A 20520-nucleotide genomic window follows, 5' to 3' on the forward strand; every position below is an offset into this window, starting at 1 on the left:
GGAGGCTGTCGGTCCAGCCCAGCCTCGAGCTCACAGAGATCCGCCTGCCTCTGCCTCCCAAGTGCTGGGGTTAAAGGCTTTCGCCACCACCGCCCGGCCCCTCCTCCTACTTTTAAAATGTGGCTTTATTGCCTAATTTGGATCATATTCATATTTATTCCCCTTGAATATCAGAGTCTGCAACACTGTCCAGACAGATCTCTAAAGTTCTGGGCTACAGTGATCCTGCCTCACTCTTCTGATGAACTAGATCTGTAACTGTGATTTCCCAAGACTTCTCAAGAAAAAAATAATTCAAACATGCTGAAAATCTATGTAACACACTTGCATCACCACCCTGAAGTCAATGTCTGTAGGAAATCTATTCCACCCTGCCATGAGTCCAGGAGAGCCTCGGTTTCTATTGTCTTTAAGATGAATGTCCTGGCCTCAGTGGAGATCCTATCTAAATAGCAATAGACTTGGGCCAGGGAGAGTCTATACCCACCCTGAAGGCTAGTGAGACTTGCTGGGGTGAAGGTGCCTGAAGACTTGAGTAGTGCTGCAAAGGAGTGTCTTTAGGATGTAGGGAAACAGTTGCTATCTGCCCTTTATACATGCTAACAGATGTCTTCTGCCATTGCCCCATCTTTGGATGGTTACTTAAGATGATGCGGCAATAAACGAGGCACCTTCACCTTCAGTGTTAACTGACTGCCTTCCTGTTATGATCAGATGTCTCCGTCTTTTCTTTAACATCGTTGGGTAGCTAGCTTTCCCTCATCCACACTCCCCCACTCAGGGTTGGACCTGGTGTTGTTTGACTGGTTTTGATCACAGCCCTGAAGACATCAGTCTGAGGCTAATCGCCATTCAACGTGGGGATAATACAGACGGACCCAACATAAAACTATATAGAACAGGTTGGCCTTGAACTCACAGAGGTCTGCTTGCCTCTGCTTACCAAGTGTTGGGATAAAAGGTGCACGCCACCACATCTGGCTTGTAGAGCATTTTCTTGATTAATGATTGATGTTGGTGGGTCTAGCCCTCAGTGGGTGGGGCTACATCCTGGACGGGGGCCCTGACTTGTATAAACAAACAAGCTGAGCAAGATATGAATGGGCAAGCTAGCAAACAGCACTCCTCCAAGGCTTTGACTTCAATTCCCTACCTCCAGGTTCTTGCCTCCAGGTTCCTACCCTGACTTCCCTCAGTGGTGGAGTGTGGCCTGAGAGCTGTAAGCTGAAATAAACCCTTTCCTTCCCAGTTTCTTTTGGTCATGGTGTTTTATCACAGCAATAGAAACCCTAAGACTCAAATTGGTATTGGGCTCCTGCACTATTGCTATGACAGACCTGACCATGTTGTTTTTGGAACAATTATGGAAGAATTTGGAACTTTGGGTTGGAAGAGTCATTGTGTATTCAAAGGTTAATTAGCTATTATGATGTGCTGGATAATTTTATGCCAACTTGGCACAAGATAGAGTTATCTGAGTGGAGGGAACTTCAATTAAGAAAAATGTCTGTATAAGATCTGGCTGTAGAGCATTTTCTTAATTAATGATTAATAGAGAGGGGCCCAGTCCATTGTGGGTGGTGTCATCCTGTGGCTGGTGGTCTGGAGTTCTACAAGAATACAGGCTGAGCTGGCCTTGATGAACAAGACAGAACCAATACTCTTCCGTGGCTTCTATGTTAGTTTCTGCCTTTAGGCTCCTGTTCTGAGTTCCTGTCCCAACGTCCTTCAGTGATGAACTACAATGTGGAAGTGTAAGCCAAATAAACCCTTTCCTCCCCAACTTGCTGTTGGTCATGGTGTTTCATCACAGCAATAGTAACTCTAAGATATATGGGACTTAGAAGATAACACTGAAAGCAGGGTGGACAGTGGAGGTCTGGCCCGTGAAGTTTCAGAGGGAAGCTTGAAAGTTCCTAAAAGAAGACTCTATGGAGGCCATCAGGTACTTTGAATTAAGAATCTGTGGTTCTGGTCAGTTCATGCTGAAGCACCAGCTAGCTGTGTTTAAGAAAAGACCAACAATATTGAGGCAAAATCTTCTGAGACTTGTTCCCTCGGGGTCAGCACACAGGTTTACGTGTATGAAGGAGTCATGAAGAGCAGCTGAGACTTGGCACAGTAAAAGACTGGGAGAAGCCACTGGTGAGGTTAGAAATGCAAATTGCCATGACTGGTTTGTAGTTTATTTTATATATATATATATGAGTGTCTTGCCTGCATGTATGTGTGTGTACCATGTGCATACCACACGTGTGCCTGGTGCCCATGGAAGTGACAAGAGGGCATCAGATCATTTGGAACTGGAATTGCAGATGGTTATGAGCCACCACGTCGGTGCTTAGAATGGAACCAGGTCCTTTGCAGGAGCAACAGTACTATTTATTAACCACTGCGTCATCTCTCCAAACCTCTGTATCTACATTTTAATGGAACAGGAGGATCAGAGGAATGATTCCAAAACTAAGATATTCTAATTGATGACGATGATATAAAATATGAGTGTGGGCATGTGCATACCACGGCATGTGTGAAGAGGTCAAGGGCAAGTTTAAGAAACTGGTTCTTTTCTTCCCCACGGGATCTGGGGATCAAACCCAGGTTGTCAGGCTTGCGAAGCAAGCACTTTCACCCACTGGCCTCTATATAAGATATTTTAAAGGGCCGGGCATTGGTGGCACACGCCTTTAATCCCATCACTCGGGAGGCAGAGGCAGGCGGATCTCTGTGAGTTCGAGGCCAGCCTGGTCTACAAAGTGAGTTCCAGGACAGCCTCCAAACCAAAAAAAAAAAAAAAAGATATTTTAAAGGATCTTCTGGGTGGCATCTTATTTTCAAAGCTTCCCACATTAGACAACTTCCAGGACCAGGGTTCATTTACTTGTTTTTTTTTTTTTTTTTTTTTGGTTTTTCGAGACAGGGTTTCTCTGTGGCTTTGGAGGCTGTCCTGGAACTAGCTCTTGTAGACCAGGCTGGCCTCCAACTCACAGAGATCCGCCTGCCTCTGCCTCCCAAGTGCTGGGATTAAAGGCGTGCGCCACCAACGCCCGGCCATTTACTTGTTTTTTATTTGTTTGTTTTTTGGTTTTTCAAGACAGGGTTTCCCTGTGTAGCTTTGGAGCCTGTTCTGGCACTCACTCCGTAGACCAGGCTGGCCTCGAACTCACAGAGATCCACCTGACTCTGCCTCCCTAGTGCTGGGATTAAAGGTGTGTGCCACCACCAACACCCAGCTGTTTCTTTTTGTTTAAGATTTAAAAAAATATTTCATGTGTGTGGGCATATTGCTTTCACAGGTGTGTGTGTACCATATGCATGCCACGACCAGAAGGGGACATCGGATTCTTTGGGACTGGAGTTACAGACAGCTGTGAGTCACTACGTGGGTGTGGGTGCTGGGAATCAAACCCGTGTCCTCTGGAAAAGCAAGTAGTGCTCTTAACCACTAGGCCATCTCTATAGCCCCCGCTTTGGTTTCTTGTAGCTCAAGCTGCCCTTAAACTCTCAGCAATCTTCCTGCCTCAGCCTCTAAAGTGCTGGGGTTACAAGTATATGATGCCTTGCCAGGCATCATACATTTCCCCTGCAATAAAAATAAACAGCAAAATCAGGTCATTTTCAGTCCCTTCCACTATGATGCATGAGGTTTAAGAGTGTTCAGATTCCAGTCTCCCACTCTAAGAGCACAGGGCTGACCAGCCAGGCCTTGTTAGGAGGCAGCCTGTCTGTGGTTTGGCACCACTGCCCAGCAGGCATTTATTAAATCAGTGGGATGTGGTCCCTGCTGGCTTGGAAGAGAACATTAAGCTCCAAAAACTTCCTGCAGCAGGCCTCCTTTGGAGAGTGCTGTGCAAAAGGGTGAGGAACAAAACCATTTAGGTCCTTGGCTGTGCTCCAAGATCTGTTCACTAGTGTTCCTGCCCTGTCTGCACAGAGAGCCAGTGACTGGAAACATCTGGAAGCCTGCTTAAGACGGGGTGACTCTGCTCTCCTTCCTCAGGGTGGCTGTTCTCGACTCTGGTAATCCAGGTTGACCTTTGCCAATGCCCCCTTCCCCTCCAATCTTCTGCACTTCATTGGGCAACAGCCCTCTAATAAAATCCACATGAACCCAGCTGCTAACGGCTTCTGGAAGGGCTCTAAGATCTAACACCTGCCTCAGCATTCCTAGAGCCCTAGTAGCAAGGCAAAAGAAGGCTGAGACCCAACTCTTGCGCCTTGGGGTCTTACAGAGGCATTGTGAAGAAAGCCAATAGGCAGAGGTTAGGAAGAAACGGCGGTACGTCTGCTGCACATGGGGAGGGTAGCTTTGCATGAGGAGCACACGTGTGGCGACCTGGGTAAAGCCTGTGAACTTGCATGTAAAGCCTGTGAACTTGCATGTAAAGCATGTGAACTTGCATGAGGAGCACACGTGTGCCGACCTGGGTAACGCCCGTGAACTTGGGCTTGCCTCATTTTCTACCTCAATCATGATGACAAGGCTCATTACTCTGGGAGACAGGCCAGGTTAAAAGGCGAGGATACATGTGCTACTAACCTGAGGGTCCAGGGATGCTTGCTTCCCACCTCTGTTTTGGCCCAGGCAGCCCAAAGTTTTGGGTCTGAAATATTTCCTATGTAACTACAAATATGTGGGTGCTGGAGAGATATCAGAACAAAACATTCAATTTCTGCACTCCAGTTCTACTGGCTTAGAAATCCCAACTCCATGGGTCTGTCTGTGGGTGAGGATGTGCTTGGAGTTTCGGGAGCAGAAGGGTAACCCCACATGTGCTGGATTTCTTCTAGTCTCATCCCCTAGCCCTTGGCTTTGGGGTATAGTGTTTGGACTACACAGTCAGAATGACCAAGTGGTCTAAAGATTCCATCTGGTTAAATCCAGAGCTCTAATTCACTTCAGGCTTTCCTTCCTTCCTTCCTTGCTTCCTGTTTTGTTTATTTCTCAAGACAAGGATTTTCTGTCTGTAGCCCTAGCTGTCCTGGAGCTCACTCTGTAGACCAGGCTGGCCTTGAACTCAGAGATTTGCCTGCTTCTGCCTCCCAAGTGCTGGGATTAAAGGCAAGTGCCACCAATGCCCAGGAACTTCAGTTTTCTTTTTCCCAACCCATGGCATGAGTCCAAGAAGTAAGCACACAGGTTAAAAGGCATGTAAGCTGTTTGAAGTTTATTTATCAAATACAAGGATACAGTTACTGGGGCTGGCATTTTAAAAATTTTACCCCTCCTTTGCTTTTTAACTTAGCTAAAATTCTTGCTTACTCTTATTTTAAAAGTAATTATTTTCTATGCTAGGGATTGAATCCAGGGCTTCTTCGCTCTCACCTGAGAGTGTTGAACTAATTTTAATTTCACCAACCTATCTGCTCTGGGCTGTAGCAACCAAAGACAGCACATCCTCCCCTGGATGGGAGGTGGGTTCATCTCAGAAGACCCTCAAGGATGCAATGGCAGCATGTGCTCTGGTCAGCTCACACCGGTGTGGAGCAGAGGAACTGGTGTCCTTCTTGGAGCGTTGCCTTCATCTCATTGAACTGAGCCAACTGGCAGGCGTCTTCCAGCCCTAGCCAGCGGTAGGCTTGATGCTCCTGGGAGAGGCAGATCTCTACATTGTAGTCTTTCACCTCTGCCAGCCAGTAAATGACTGTTTTAGGCTTCTCCCAGGCCACATAGTTGAGCTCCTTTCTGAAGCCCTCGATGATGGTCAGTTGGCTTGCTTCTATGCCTGTTTCCTCCTGAGTCTCTCGAAGGGCTGTTTCCAAGTCAGTCTCTCCAGGGTCCACATGGCCTGGTTAGGAGAAAATAGAGAAGAAATCTTCAATAGGAACTGAAGCTGGATTTTCCAGGACACATGATATAACATCAGGGTCTTCAGTGACTTTCCTGGGAATGCCTGGGCTAAAGGAAGTCTACAGCTGGTCAGTATCCTAACATGCCTAGGAAGGGCTACAGGGCAGACAGTGCCTGGTTCTCAGGGTCTGAGAACTCCCTGCTTCCTGCTCCATCTTTGTAGAGAGTGACACAAATGTGCCTGGCAAGGCAGAGTCAGATGCTGCTTCATTCCTGCTCTGTTAAGTGTTAAACTGGGGCGGTGTGCACAGGAGGGAGGTGTCTCTCACCAAGCTACACCACCACTGCAGAACACGGTCTGCCTTCTGGTGTTGAGATGGCTTTCCTCGGATCTCTACTCTCCTGATCTTTTGAATTTTCGCCCTCTGATATGCACAGTGACCACTTTTCTCCTGGAGACTAAAGTGATTTTTCTGAGAGGCAGAGTCTCTTGGCAGAGGGGGGGCTGAAACCCAGTGAGGACTCAGCACCCTACAGTTAACAGGCGCAAACGCTGCACTGCTGCTCCAGCAGCTGTTTCCAAGTAGCCATCAAGGCTTTTTCAAATTGTTTTCATCTTCCTAACTGAGCAAGGCCAGATTTCAGACTCACAGGGAAAGTCCTGATGGGAACTTAAGACTAAGGACAAGCCAAGAGCCAGTTCTAAGAAAATTTGTTGGCAAGACCCAAATCCAAGCCGACAGCTGCCAAAAAACTGTTGCAGCAACACTTGAAGCTCTGCAGACTGTGGTGGCCCTGAGCTTTACCCATAGGCCTTTCCCACAGATTCTTAGTGTCCCAGAAGGGCCCAGAAGCAGTGAGAGGGCTCTGGTAACCTGTATCTCCTCCTGGCTCTGCCAAGTTGCTGAGGGGCCCTCCTGGTTCGGGTGCTCATGGGGAGTAGGGACTGATAGCTGTTCCCTTCTTGGCCTGGAGGTGGAGCTATACACTAGAAGTTATACTTTCCAGGGCTCAGGGCTCTGCACAGCTGCCTAGTGGCCATGGAATGGAAAATAGGAATTTAGGACGTAGTTCCTTCTCTGGAGAAAGTTTTTCTGCACAACACTTCCTATAGTGTGCGCAAACCAATTGACAGTGCGTTGAGGAAAAGTAGGTGGGACACTGGTGGTAACAGGAAACACTATTCAGGATGTGCCCCCTCCTCCTAGCTGTCTGCCAATCTTAGTACACCCTTCCTGGTAACGTCTATTCAGTTTACTGCCTACCAATGCTAGCAGGGTAATTTCATCCCAGACCAAAACCGGAAGTGATTAGGAGAGGTCCTCTGGCATCTCTAAGTGAGATGCCGGTTATCAGGAGAGAAGTGTGAATACTATTTACAGCACTTGTGACTCCTCTCATCTACCTTCTTCTTTCCTGTGCAACTCAAATGTGAAAAATTCCCTTCCTGTCGCCAGGTCTTGCTTTCTTCCAATTTCAGATACCTGTCCGTGTCTCCTCATCCCACTGTTTTTAATCTGTAGGGGCTGTCGACTCTGGGGCTCATCCCAGCCACTGCCAGAGCCAATCTGTTCTTGCTCAATCAAGGAAGGCTTCAGCATGCCATCCCCATCTGAAGCAGAGTTGGATTAAATAATGGCATTTTAATTTAAGTGTAGCATGAGGATTTGTTTTTCTTTCTTTGGCTTTTCAAGACAGGTTTCTCTGTGGAGCCTTGGCTGTCCTGGAACTTGCTCTGTAGACCAGACTGACCTCCAATTCAGAGATCTGCTTGCTTCTGCCTCCTGGAGTATCAGGACTAAAAGCATGCACCAACACTGCCTGGCAACATGAGGATTAATAGAAAAAGAGGCAGTTAGAAAAAAGTAAGACACACCCAACAGCATGGGTGGGCTTCAAAGAAGAGTCATGAAAATACATACTCAAGTGGGTATGGGCTCCTCAAGGGACAGCCACTCAGCTCACTTCCAATGTGGCCTGCCTTCCCCTTCAGGGACTTCTGAGAGACTCTTCTGTGCCCTCAAGATGGCACCCAGAATGCTACCTGCTTACAAACACATCTTGGCCATGTTTTAAGCCTCCAGGTCACTGGTCTTCCCTGTTTTGCCTTTTGAAGACCTGACTGGCTTTACCCTGGGTTCTAAGTGAGGAGGAAGCCAGGGTAAGGTAGCTGCTAGGCTACAGCCCCAAGGTACTTATGATCTGCATAGCCTCCTGGTCTGAGAAGGACCCTCCCATTCTTACCCAGCTGCTCCCACCAGAGTATGTAGATTACCTATGACTAGGAAACCCATCTTCTCTGTGCCTCTAACAGCCCCAGAAGTCACACTCCCTGGATATGTGATTCACAAAAGAACACTAAACGAAGAAGCAAAGGAATTTATCACATTAAATCAGGAAAAGGGCAGGAAGAAAACATGGGATTTTTAAGTCAAGCTCTATTTTGATAGATGAAAAACTCAGGAAGGAAGGCAAGTAGCCCAGTCATTTTACTCAATTTCAACATTCTCCATTCCCAAGCCAGGAGCGCTTCTCCTATCTAGCCGTTCATGGGCGAGAGCCCAGGTGAATGACACAGAAACACCAAGTGCAATGTCTGCCTTGGGTCAGTCGCAGAACCCTATTTCTAGGTCTGGGCTAGATTAAGTGCTCCTGTCTCTCCCTCCTCCTCCTGCTGTACAGTTACTGGGAAAAAGGCTTGTAGGGTCCTGGTAGGGTGGATTCCTGAGTCAAGCTTGGCATTTCACCAAAAGCTAATCCCACTATTCCCGAACCTTTGGGAGGAGTCCAGTGATGAATGCCATTTGATGCCTGCAGCAGCAGAAATTCAATTGTACTGTTGTCCACCTTGGGAATAAGGTGTCTTCGGAAGATGATCAAGCCACACGCTCTCAGGGCCATGATGTGTCTATGAAGTTAAAAATGATGTGAGACACTGGGAAGCTCTACACAAAAGGAAAAATCCACATATGGGGCATAGCTGGAGAACACTGTCTACATAATTAAAAAACACATGATTGAAGTCTCTGCTTTAAGGGCTCGGGATACAGGCTGAGGGACATGGGATTGTGAGCTTGACTATAGCACTTAACATTCCTAGCATCTTTTCTGTTTCAGTGAGTTAGTTGCTAAGTTCCTGTAGTCTCATAACACATACATGTGAGCCCTGAGTTTCCCAGGGAGACCTGGAGCTCAAGGTAGAAGCCCCTTGACTAGAATAATTACCAGGGTCCTGTAGTATTTACACACAAAGCTTTGTCCCAAACCCTGGATGCTCCTTTGTATGAGTTAGGGTTTATATTGCTGTGGTAAACATCATAACCAAAAGTTTATAGTTTGTCATGTAAGGAACTTATTCACACAGAGATCCACATGCCTCTGTCTCCAAAGTTCTTGAAGTGTGTGCCTAACTGTGATTTAATACTATAGTACTTTATACAGTACCTGGTACACACTAAAATATCAGTAGATTTCTGTGGAATAACATCTAGAAGAGGGGGCTGGAGAGATGGCTCAGAGGTTAAGAGCACTGGCTGCTCTTCCAGAGATCCTGAGTTCAATTCCCAGCAACAACATGGTGGCTCACAGCCATCTGTAATGAGATCTGATACCCTCTTCTGGCCTGCAGGTATACATGCAGACAAAACACTGTATACATTGTCCTGGAACTTGCTCTGTAGACCAGGATGGCCTCAAACTCAGAGATCCTGCCTCTGCCTCCCAGAGTGCTGGAACTAAAGGCGTGCGTCAACAACTCCTGACTAAAAATATATAAATTTTTTTTTTTTGGGTTTTTCGAGATAGGGTTTCTCTGTATTGCTTTGGAGTCTGGCCTGAAACTTACTCTGCAGACCAGGCTGGCCTCGAACTCACAGAGATCCGCCTGCCTCTGCCTTCTGAGTGCTGGGATTAAAGGCGTGCGCCACCAACGCCCGGCTCAAAAATATATAAATCTTTTTAAAAAAAGATACTAAAAAAAATTCAGAGGGGGGCACTGAGGCGGCTCAAGGGGTGGTCAGGGGGGTGAAGTGCCTGCCTAACAACCCAAATAAAGAATTGATACCAGAAAAGTTGTTCTCTGTTCATGTGCCCTGCAGCGTGCGTACACACCACACACACACACACACACACACACACACAGAGCTAACCAGGTCACACAGGAAAAACATGTGCTAGGCCACCATCTGACCCCCTTTGAGAGATTATGGTGGGCTTACTGCAAGAAGAGAAAGGAGAGAGTCAAAAGGTAAGTGGGAAAGGTGGTTCAGGTGCAGGGTGCCGCCCTGGACAAAGTCCTAAAGCAGGACAGCAGACCCGAGAGACAGCTACATGCTATTTCCCTTGCTGGTATCAAGAGATGGGCTGCCAAGCACGATGGCACACCAGTAATCCTGGCACTATGGAGGCTGAAGCAGGAGGAGCACCACAAATCTGAGGCCAGCCTGGGCTACACGGCAAACTTTGTCTCAAACAAAAGAATAAACAAACAACAAAACGAGCCACTCTCGGCTGTCCAAGGCATAAAATCAGGCCCACCGCCTCTTCCAGAGCAATTCTCAGGACTGCTATTTTAGAGAAGAGCACCTTCCCTCATGGACAAACCAAACACCTTTTCCTCACCTCTCCTTTTTTCCCTTTTCGAGACAGGGTTTCTCTGTGGCTTTGGAGGCTGTCCTGGAACTCACTCTGTAGACCAGGCTGGCCACAAACTCACAGAGATCCGCCTGCCTCTGCCTCCCAAGGGCTGGGATTAAATGTGTGTGCCACCAACGCCCGGCCTCACCTCTCCTTTTTTGCTTCTCCTTCTTTTGGTTTTGTTGATACTGTTGTGGTTGGAATCAAAAGGAAGGTCTCATGCATGTTTGGCAAGTGCTTTATCACCAAGTTACAAATAGACACCCAAAGCATTCCAAACTGGTGGGTGGGAAGGTTTTAATGATTAGAAATGGACTCAGTGTTTTAAGTCTGTGTAGCTGGGTGTGGTAATATACTTGGGGAGGGGTGTTCAAGACAGGGTTTCTCTGTGTAACAGCTCTGGCTGTCCTGAACTTGATTTGTAGACCAGGCTTGCCTTGAACTCACAGAGATCCGCTTGTCTCTGCCTCCCAAGTGCTGGGATTATAGGCATTCACTACCACCCGGGTATATCACTTTTTTAAAGCAGAAAAAATATCCACTGGTATGGGAATGGTTAGTTACATTTCAGTATAAATATCTACCTCTGAGGCATACACACACACACACACACACACACACACACACACACACACACACACACTATTAAGAATGGGGTAGAACCAAATGTTCTGGCAGTAAGAAAATATTTTTGGATATATTAATTGAAAAAAGTATGGTACAGAATATGTATAATGAGATCTTTTTTGAGTTAAAAAATTCATATGTAAAGTAGTAGTACATAGGCTTTTACAAAACACCATGTTCTATTTTCCGTGACTCCTTATTTATGCTGAGAACATTCCCCATTCTGGAGCTGCAAGGAAACACCTTGTCTTTGTAGAATACTGAACAAGTATTTTACTCACTGGCTTAGAGTTCATGTAGAAACAGGTAACTGGTCCTATGTCCTTCCTACAAAGATGGTTACAAAGTAATAAATATAGGGTACCTTCCTCTTGCCTCTCTTGAAAAGCTCCATATAATGAATGGAGTCCGAGGTAAGCTTAGAAACCCAAGACTAGAAAGGATCATGCCCTTCCTAACACAGGAAGCCCTAGTATACTCCTCCTTTCCACTACCACCACAAATAGAGCACGTGAAAAGAAAGATGGCTTCAGAAGGACAAGAATGATAGGCCTTGGGTGGCCACGTAGACCCATAAAGGGAGGAAAGGCTAGTGTTTTCCTTTGGAGAGGAATGGGAGTAGGGAAAAAGTCTTAGGATGGTAGAAAAGATGCGTTCTAGCAGTGTGTAAAAAGGCTGTGCTGAAGAAACAGTCTGGCCTACAATCTGGCCAGACAGCTGAAGTCAGATGCGCATTCTATGTATGCTGGCCTCACAGAGAAGGCAAACTTCTAGAAAAGGAGAGCTTCCCCGTTGTCAGTTGTGTATTAGAAGCCTATCCCCAACTTCATATAATCAACTATTCCTACTGATCCCTTTAAAAATTATTATTTATTACTGGGCAGTGGTGGTGCACACCTTTTTTTTCTTTTTCTTATTTTGAGACATGGTTTCTCTGTATTGTTTTGGAGCCTGTCCTAGAACTCGCTCTGTAGACCAGGCTGGCCTCGAACTCACAGATATCCGCCTGCCTCTGTTGGTGGTGCACACCTTTAATCCCAGCACTTGTGAGGCAGAGACAGGCGGATGAGTTCGAGACCGGCCTGGTCTACAGAGTGAGTTCCAGGACAGGCTACAAAGCTACACAGAGAAGCTGTCTCAAAAAGTCAGGAAAAATTGTTATTATTTATTTATAGTTATTATTATTATTATGGAGTGTAGGCATGACATGGCACATGTGTGAAATTCTCTCCTATTTTTATATGTTCCAGTGATTGAACTCATTGTCCAGCTTTATAGCAAACATTTTACCTATTAAACCATGTTGCTGGCTCCTACTTCTAACTTTGTTTTGTTTTTTCAAGACAGGGTTTCTCTGTATAGCTAGCCCTGGCTGTCTAGCTCTGTAGACCAGGCTGGCCTCAAACTCAAAGAGATCAGTCAGCCTCTGGCTCCTGAGTGCTGGGATTAAATGTGTGTACCACCACACCGATCTAATTTTCTTAACTTACTCTTTTATTTTATGTGCATTGATGTTTTGCCTGTATATGTGTCTGTGTGAGGGCGTCAGGTCCCCTGGAGCTGGAGTTACAGACAGTTGTGAGATCATGTGGGTGCTGAGAATGAACCCAGGTCCTCTGGAAGAACAGAGTTCTTAACTGCTAAGCCATCCCTCCAGCCCTACTTTTACCTTTTGATGTAGCTCAAGTGTCACCTTTTTTAATGAAGTCTTCTTGCTTGTAATAACCTATAAATCTCTACTATAAGACTCCATCAGGGAGGACTTTGACTCACAGAAACTTGGGATTTATAAAGAATGTATGTGTGTTGTGGAGAAGCAAATACTGGGATTTGCACATATGAAGCAGGTACTCTAACCCTCTAACCACTAAGACACCTCCTTAGCCCTTGATTTTTCATGACAGGCTATTAATATCTAGTTTATGCTTGGTCTTGAGCTCATCGTGTAGCTCAAGCTAGTCTCAGTTTTGAGATCCTCCTACCGCAGCACAAACTGTGTCCAGCTCAGGATTCTATTTTGTGTGTTTTGGAAGTTAGTAGAGAAATCCATGCAAGTCAGTCACCTCCACACCTGAGCCTAAACACTAATAATAATAGCAGTCTGGGGGCGGGGTGGACTTGAAGTAGAGGACAGCAAGGACAAAACTAAAACATGAGAGAACACGTCGAGACCTGTGAGGATAACTGGGATTCGTGACACAGAAGGCCAGTAGGTAAAACCAGAGACCCCAGAGGTGAAAGCCAGCTGACCCAGGATGCACAACAGCTGAGGGGAGGATTCAGTATGAGCTGACATTTTGTCAGGCCTAGATGCTGTGCTGCAGCAGCGAGGCGAGTCACCAGACTGGTATCAAAGCGTATGCACTGCATCCATGCCGGCTCTGCCTCACAACACACGGGCTGCACGTTCACTCCAGCTTTCCAGATCTTCCCCAAAGGTCTGCTGTGGTCAGCACTGAGCTAGAACCATTCAGAAGGGGATTGACTCAGTGCTTAAAGGCACTCACTTGTTCTTGGAAAGAACCCAGGCTCAATTCTCAGCATCCACATGGAGGCTCCCCACCTCCCCAGGCACCAGGCATGCATGTGGTACACAGACATTGATGCAGGCAAAACACTCATACACATAAAATACTTTTTTTAAAAAAAAGAATTCTGGGAAATGTAGTTCCAGCATAGCTAAAGTGACCCAATACAAAGCCATTTAAAGTATGCATCCTTTGTAAGGTAAGTCTGGCAGGTACTTCTGGCAGGAAAGAATCAGACTCAGTCTGTTTCCTTGGGATCCTTGGGACCCAACTCAGCAGCTCAACAGATGTTCATTGACTCAACAGAACTCTTTCCCCACCTCCCACTGAAACAAATGTTTAAGTATGTTCTGGGGCCCTGGGAAACAGCCCAGTGTTTTCTTGAAGAGTGCCATTTGCATAAAAGTCAATGGAGCTTTTGTTGGTTTTCTGGTTTTTTGGATAAGAGGGAGCTGAAAGATCCAAGGGCTTGAAAGGATTCAGCTCTCATACATTCTCCAAGTGGATTCAAACCTCAGGGGGTTAAAGAACACAGCATCCAGTATGCAAATATGACTGCAGCCAGGATTGCGGAGGTGAGAACTCCAGGCTGACAGCAGGCAATTCACACTTCAGGAAAGTGGCAGAGTGCCTGAGGTGGTTAAGAACAAACCAAAAAACAAAACACCCAAACCCTCAGTGTCATCAGAAGGTTCTAGAAGCTAAGGAAAAATGTTCTTGGCTTTCTCCACAGACAGAATTTCCTCACAGCCTAGGACATTCAGGACCTGTGTGTGTGTGTGTGTGTGTGTGTGTGTGTGTGTGTGAGTGTGTGTGTGTGGGGTGTGTGTGTGTGTGTGGGTGTGGGGGGGATTTACAGATCACTGCTATGCTGCCACAGTCCAACACCCATCAACTTAATCAAGAATGCAAACAGTCACCTGCAAAAGCTCTCATAGACACATATTTTTATTTGCTTGCTTATTTTTGTGGCCCCGAGCGTGAACTCAGACTTGTGTGAACAAGTGAGGTAAGTGCTCTCTCTCCAAATGAGCTATACCTTCAGCCTTTACAGAACAGGTTCCCTAATCTACCTCACATTTCTGATGGTCTAAATCCCTTAAAGCATAGTGCTTCAAGCCAACATGTTGTCATAACAATACTGTGTCACCTACACTATGCCAAGTTTGTTGACAACTAAAGTTTCTAATGCTGTAAGGCAACCTTCTAATGCCAGCCATGGTGGCACAGGCCTAAAGTCTAGCATTCAGGAGACTGAAGCAGGAGAATCTTGTGCTAAAGATCTTGTCTCAAACAAATAAACAAGCAAGCAAACTTTTTCTTTTTCTTTTTTTCCAGACAGGGTTTCTCTGTGTAGCCCTGGCTGTCCTGGAACTCACTTAGTAGACCAGGTTGGCCTCACACTCAGAGATCACTTCTCTGCCTTTCAAATGAACACAAAGGCTATACTAATGTACTTTCCTCCCAGTTGAAATCTTAAAAAGATTAAGCCAGGCTCAGTGACCCGTCCCCTGCACCTGTAACCTCAGTACTTGGGAGGCAGAGGCAGCAGGACTAGGATGTCAAGGCCGGCTGTCACTACATAGAAATGTGAGGTCTTTCTGGGCCACTTAAGTCCTGTCTCAAAAACAAAAACAAACAAACAAACAAACAAAAAACCAAAAGGAAGAAGTAAACATATGTGGCTGGTAATATGAATTTGAAGCCAGAGAAATCTAACTCCAAAGCCTGTAATTTTTATCATGAAATAGGGTTAAGCATACACACAGCTCTGAGAGCATGCTCAAGTGGTTAATAAACTCATCACCAGTTTAAAAACCCATTGGACTTTAATCTGTACTCATCTGGAGACTGTTTAGGGTGTCTGGCTGGAAACTCCTCCACCAAGCAGGTTTTAGGCGGGGAGGATGGAGGTAACCAAAGCCAACTCAGGTGGGGAGAGTGTAGCCTATTTGACAAGGGTGTCCATGACTGTTTCCTAAGAAATACGAACCTAACCACGTTTTGTTTAAACAGAGTGACGAGAAAGTCTGCACAGGCCTGGGAAGGGGAAGATCAACCCTGTTGCTCTCAAGCAGCCCCAGGGACCACCTGCTTTCTCTCTCTTCCCAAAGCACAACGGCCTTCAATCCAACTCGCCAGCTTCCTTCTGTGTTTTTGCAGGAATAATGAGGCATCTGTCCAGATAATGCTTTCTTGTAACAATAGTAAAAGGAGAAAAAAAGAAAAACAGGAAAAAATTATACGAAAAAATTAGAAACAAAGAAAATGCTCCCTCAACTATACCTTTCTCTGGGCCTCTGCTTCCTCTCTGGGAGATCAAGTTGATAAGTCATTTTGTAATCTTTGCTATTTGGCTGAGGGAAAAAACGGGAGGGTTTTACCTGCAATGACATCCTGGTTTCTAGGATCAGGGCAAAGTCAGACAAGGTTGGGACAAAAATATTTTTTAGGGAAATGCTGTTATGTGGCCCTTTAGCGCCATCTGCTGTTTAGTTACGGAAAGCAGACTTCAGTGATTCTACTACTAGAACCATTAGTCTTAGGTCATCTGTTGTCTGCTAAGTAAGTTCTCTATGGCAGGATTGAAGGGTAAATCATCCAGAGGTTCACAGCCTAGTGAAAGCAAAAGGCAAAGAGATGTTATGCAGTGTTTCATACAACATAAGGATGTACGTAAGACAGTAAGACAAGCTGGGCAGTGGTGGCGCACGCCTTTAATCCCAGCACTTGGGAGGCAGAGGCAGGTGGATCTCTGTGAGTTCGAGTTCCAGAACAGCCAGGGCTATAGACAGAAACCCTGTCTTGTGGGTAAAAAGACAGAAAGACACGGAAAGAGAACCTTTGGGTCAAAGGGCACCCCATAAGGATGTGCATGTGTGCACAAACGTGCTTTCACCTGGGTGTTAGGGTCAAACTCAGATAGATCCCTCATACACTTTCTGTCTAGACTAAGCTGTCACTAGAGCACCGCCATAAAGACCTCACACTAAACGGCATTCCATTGGTAAGCAACTTAGTTTATACTGTTTTTGTAATTTTATTTTTATTTTAGATAGTGTCTCACTACATAGCCCTTGATGACCCAGAACTCTATGGAAATCAGGCTAGCTTCAAACTCAGTGATCCATCTGGCTCTGCCTCTGAAGCGCTGGTATTAAAGGCACGCTACCATGCCTGGGTTAATTTATATCCTGTAGACAATAAGGACTACTGGTTTTAAGTAAATTGTATTTTGGTCAGACTGATATTTTACAAAAGCATTTTGACAGTAAGCAAGATGGAGAACAAATTGGAAAAAAAACTGCAGGCAAAGAGACTTGTTACAAGCTTATTTCAACAGCTTGTAAGTGACAGGAAACTAGATTAGGAGAGAACCTATGAGAAAGAAGGGGTGAGTATGAGACATCATAAGTAACATTGACAAAGCTCGTATTTCATCGTCTAAAGGAGAAATTTCCTAAGCTCAAGGGAACCAGGGAGGTTCGGGTAACTGGAGGGAAGAGGAAGTAGCTACTCATTTTCGTTTGAATTCAGTTGAATTTGAAGTTCTATAGACTGTCTATAAGGTAAATAGAAACTGGGTCTGAAATTCAGTAATATCTCACTCAATTTGTAATTTCCTAAACTGGATACTTTTTATTAGAAAAATAATTGTTTTCATCATAGATACTCTGACAACCCATGTGTTGTCTGGTTTCATGTCAACTTCACACAAGCTAGACTCACTGGAGAGGGAGCCTCAGCAGAGAAAATGATTTCATAAGATGTAGACAAGCTGTACAGCATTTTCTTAATTAGTTATCGATGTGGAAGTCTCTGCCCATTGTGGGTGGGGTCATCGCCTGCACTGGTGGTCATGGATTCTGTAAGAAAGCAGGCTGAACAAGCCACAAGCAGTAAGCCAGTAAGTAGCATTATGGCCTCTGCATCAGCTCCTGTCTCCAGATTCCAGCACTGTTTGAGTTCCTGTCCTGACTTCCTTTGATAATGAGCAGTGTTGTGGAAGAGTAAGCCATATAAACCTTTTTTTCCCCCCAGCCAGGCAGTGGTGGCAAATGCCTTTAATCCCAGCACTCCTGATTTCGAGGCCAACCTGGTCTACAGAGCAAGTAAGGGCTGAACCATCTCTCCAGTCCCTCAGAACTGACAATTTTTGAGCTAAAATGAGCAGTCCATTAAAGTACACACGGTGCTGCATATGTGTTGGCATTGGGCCACATTTCTTCACTTGGCCTTTTTTGCAAACTGGGGAGGCATTACTACCATCTTTCAGAAAAGGAAAAAACTGTGGTTCAGAAATAATTTTCAGTTATTCAAACACAGGGAAGTCAAACTCCTAACATCATTATCTTAACCTCCATTAGATATTAAACAGTTTGTGTTTGACAATTTGATTGTTTTCTATAATGGGAGTCTTGTGGCTTTAACTGTCTCAGCATTTATCCAATGAACAGTGCGAACAGGAAATAAAAAATCTTTGGGGGCTGGAGAGGCGGCTTAGTGGATAAGAGCATTTGCTGCCCTTCCAAAGAACTGGGTCGGTTCCCAAGAACCTACACTAGGTGGCTCACAATCTCCCTTAACTCCAGATCCTGGGATCCAATGTCTTCTGGCCTCCGAGGGACCCGCACGCACTTGGTGCATATAAATTGAGGCAGCGCGCACACACGCACGCACACACACACACACCAAGAAAAATGTAAATATACATGTATATATGATCTCTTGGAAAGCAGGCAGGGCTTAATTGATAACAACAAAGCAATATTGACTGGCCCGCTAAATCCCGAACCCTGGGATTCTTCTACCCACACCATCACCACTCAGAAGGTGGCGGGGACCAGGGAACCTTTTTGCTCCGACGCAGAGAGATAAACGGAGACTGAGCGAGTGGGTGGGGTCTGGGCTACACTCGCCTCACCGCCAGCTTTGGGCACGCAGCAACGAGTCAGCAGTACACCACACTACCCACGTCCCCCGCCCCCAAGCCCCACCGCACTCACCCGCAGCACGGAGGTGGGAGGCGGTCCTTGAATGGAGAAAGCGCGCCAGCCAATCAGAAGAGCCCGGCTCGACTTCGGGCGAGCCACACAATTGGGCATCAGGCTCTTCGACCCGCCCCTGAGACGCGGGTCTCTGACTGGGAATGTCGCGAGATCTTCCTCAAGTGGGCCCATTGGTGGAAAGCTGGGCCTGGGGGTTACGCCCCCTGCTCCTTCCGATCTCTGATTGGTTTTTTGGAGGAGAAGGCGGCAAAGGACGGCAGGCTTCCCGAATGGCCATTGGTCGGCGTTGCAGGACCGCGGCCCGGCGGGCGTCAGCGCGCGCGTTCGAACTGGCGCGTGGCCGCGTTGCCATGGGGATGTGGCCTGGCCGACGCCGATGGCGGGGTGACAGGACGCTCCGGTAGCCGGCCTTCGGGCTTTCTCCGGACTGCTTTATTTCTCGTGTCCTCCGAGAAAAGTGGCGGAAGAGGAGCCCAGGAGCCCTCGAGGTGAGAGAGGGTAGCGGGTTCAAGCCCCGCGCCTGCGCGGGAGAGGGTGCGCCTGTCCGCAGAGCGGCGTTTCTGGACAGCTAGAAGGCGTCTTCTGGTTCTTCTACGGTTCACAGACTCCCCCACGTCTCAGCAATTGTCCCGAAAACCACCGTTCTCGGGGTTTTCTGAGTGCCCAAAGTCCTCTTGCCTTTGAAACACACTCTTCAGAGCTCTTCTATTCCACTTTGGATTGTTTTGTGTACTTCCGGAAACCTCGTTCTTCTTTTTCTCATATAATTTTGAACTCTGAGTTAAGATAAGCGTTTTCACAATATCCTATACACATAGCAGATTCTTAGGAAATATTTGTTCAGTCGAATTTAACTCACTACAAATAGATTAGTTTTTCTTCCATGCCTTGTTCCATTCAAAGATGATTTGGGGGCAGGTGGAAGAAAAAAAATCAGAAAAAAAATTGGGATTTCCATCTTTTGGTTACAGCAATTCTCCTACATTGTAGTCTACCAATACCTAAATGTATTTCCTCAAAGCAGACCGTTCTGTTGTTATATACGAGAGGATTTTCTCTTTTTATTTCCTGACCTACAACTATTGTCGCATTTTATCTATGCTTTGGAAAAAATGTAATCAATTATTTGAGTTTGTTTCTCCAGGCTGGATTCCAGTCATGCGTCCCATTTCTCCATAGGAATGCTGGGCTTACAAACATGTACTACCACATGTGACTTTTTTTAGAGCCTGTCCTGGCACTAGCTCTGTAGACCAGGCTGGTCTCAGACTCACAGAGATCCGCCTGTTGCTCCTCCCGAGTGCTGGAACTAAAGGCGTGTGCCACCACCGCCCAGCCCCACGGGGAGACTTTTATGACCACTGTCTTCAGTGTCTACTAACAGCTCAGCCTCTATACATTCATTAGGAATCCATAATCCTATTGTGTTTCCAGCACTATTTCATTGTTGACTTGTGGCCTATATCTTCACAGCATTATTGTTGATTATTCTTCTTTACATGAAATTCATAGCTCAGAGTTAACTTTAATGAAAGGATTAAAAATGTTGCCAGGCCGGCTGGAGAGATAACCCAGCTGTTAAGAGCACTAGCTGCTCTTCTGGAGGGCCCAGGTTCAATTCCCAGCACCCACATGGCAGCTCATGACTGTCAGTAACTCCAGATCCAGGGGATCTGACACCCTTACACAGATATACATGTAGGCAAAACATCAGTGCATATAAAATACAAAGATATAGATCATTAAAATTAGTTTTAAAAAATGTTGCACACCTTTAATCCCAGTGCTTAGGAAGCAAAGGCAGGAGAATCTCTGAGTTCGAGGCCAGCCTGGCCTACAGAGTGAGTTCCAGGACAGCCAGGACTGTTTCACAGAGAAACCCTGTCTTGAAAAACCAAAAAAAAAAAAAAAAAAAAGTTTTGTTGAATGA

At 46.1% G+C, this 20520-nt stretch overlaps 2 protein-coding genes across 4 annotated transcripts in view; one reads left to right on the top strand and one right to left on the bottom strand.

Moving 5' to 3' along the window:
• Window positions 1-5141: 5141 nt before the first annotated feature.
• Window positions 5142-18709, bottom strand: Nudt2 (nudix hydrolase 2). Its single transcript, XM_005078848.4, has 3 exons — window positions 18588-18709; window positions 8566-8699; window positions 5142-5789 (listed from the first exon to the last, which is right to left on the bottom strand). Exons 2-3 carry the CDS (start codon window positions 8690-8692, stop codon window positions 5473-5475), a joined length of 444 nt encoding a protein of 147 aa, XP_005078905.1. The 5' UTR covers window positions 8693-8699; window positions 18588-18709; the 3' UTR covers window positions 5142-5472.
• A 205-nt stretch (window positions 18710-18914) lies between these two features.
• The window catches only part of Kif24 (kinesin family member 24), a 53039-nt gene continuing 51433 nt past the window's right edge, over window positions 18915-20520 (top strand). For all 3 annotated transcript variants that reach the window (XM_013119549.3, XM_021232265.2, XM_021232266.2), the window contains exon 1: window positions 18915-19078. The gene's annotated coding sequence lies outside the window, so the exon portion shown is untranslated. The remainder of the gene's footprint in view (window positions 19079-20520) is intronic.

The sequence above is a fragment of the Mesocricetus auratus genome, unplaced genomic scaffold (assembly GCF_017639785.1).
Source record: "Mesocricetus auratus isolate SY011 unplaced genomic scaffold, BCM_Maur_2.0 Super-Scaffold_6730, whole genome shotgun sequence".
Classification (NCBI taxonomy): domain Eukaryota; kingdom Metazoa; phylum Chordata; class Mammalia; order Rodentia; family Cricetidae; genus Mesocricetus; species Mesocricetus auratus.

Bases quoted from the DNA above. Each gene is read 5' to 3' on its own strand.
- Nudt2 (XM_005078848.4), bottom strand. From the start codon at position 8,692: ATGGCCCTGAGAGCGTGTGGCTTGATCATCTTCCGAAGACACCTTATT. The intron at 5,790-8,565 runs GTTCGGGAATAG...TCTCCTAACCAG, and splicing joins TCACTGGACTCCTCCCAAAG to GCCATGTGGACCCTGGAGAG.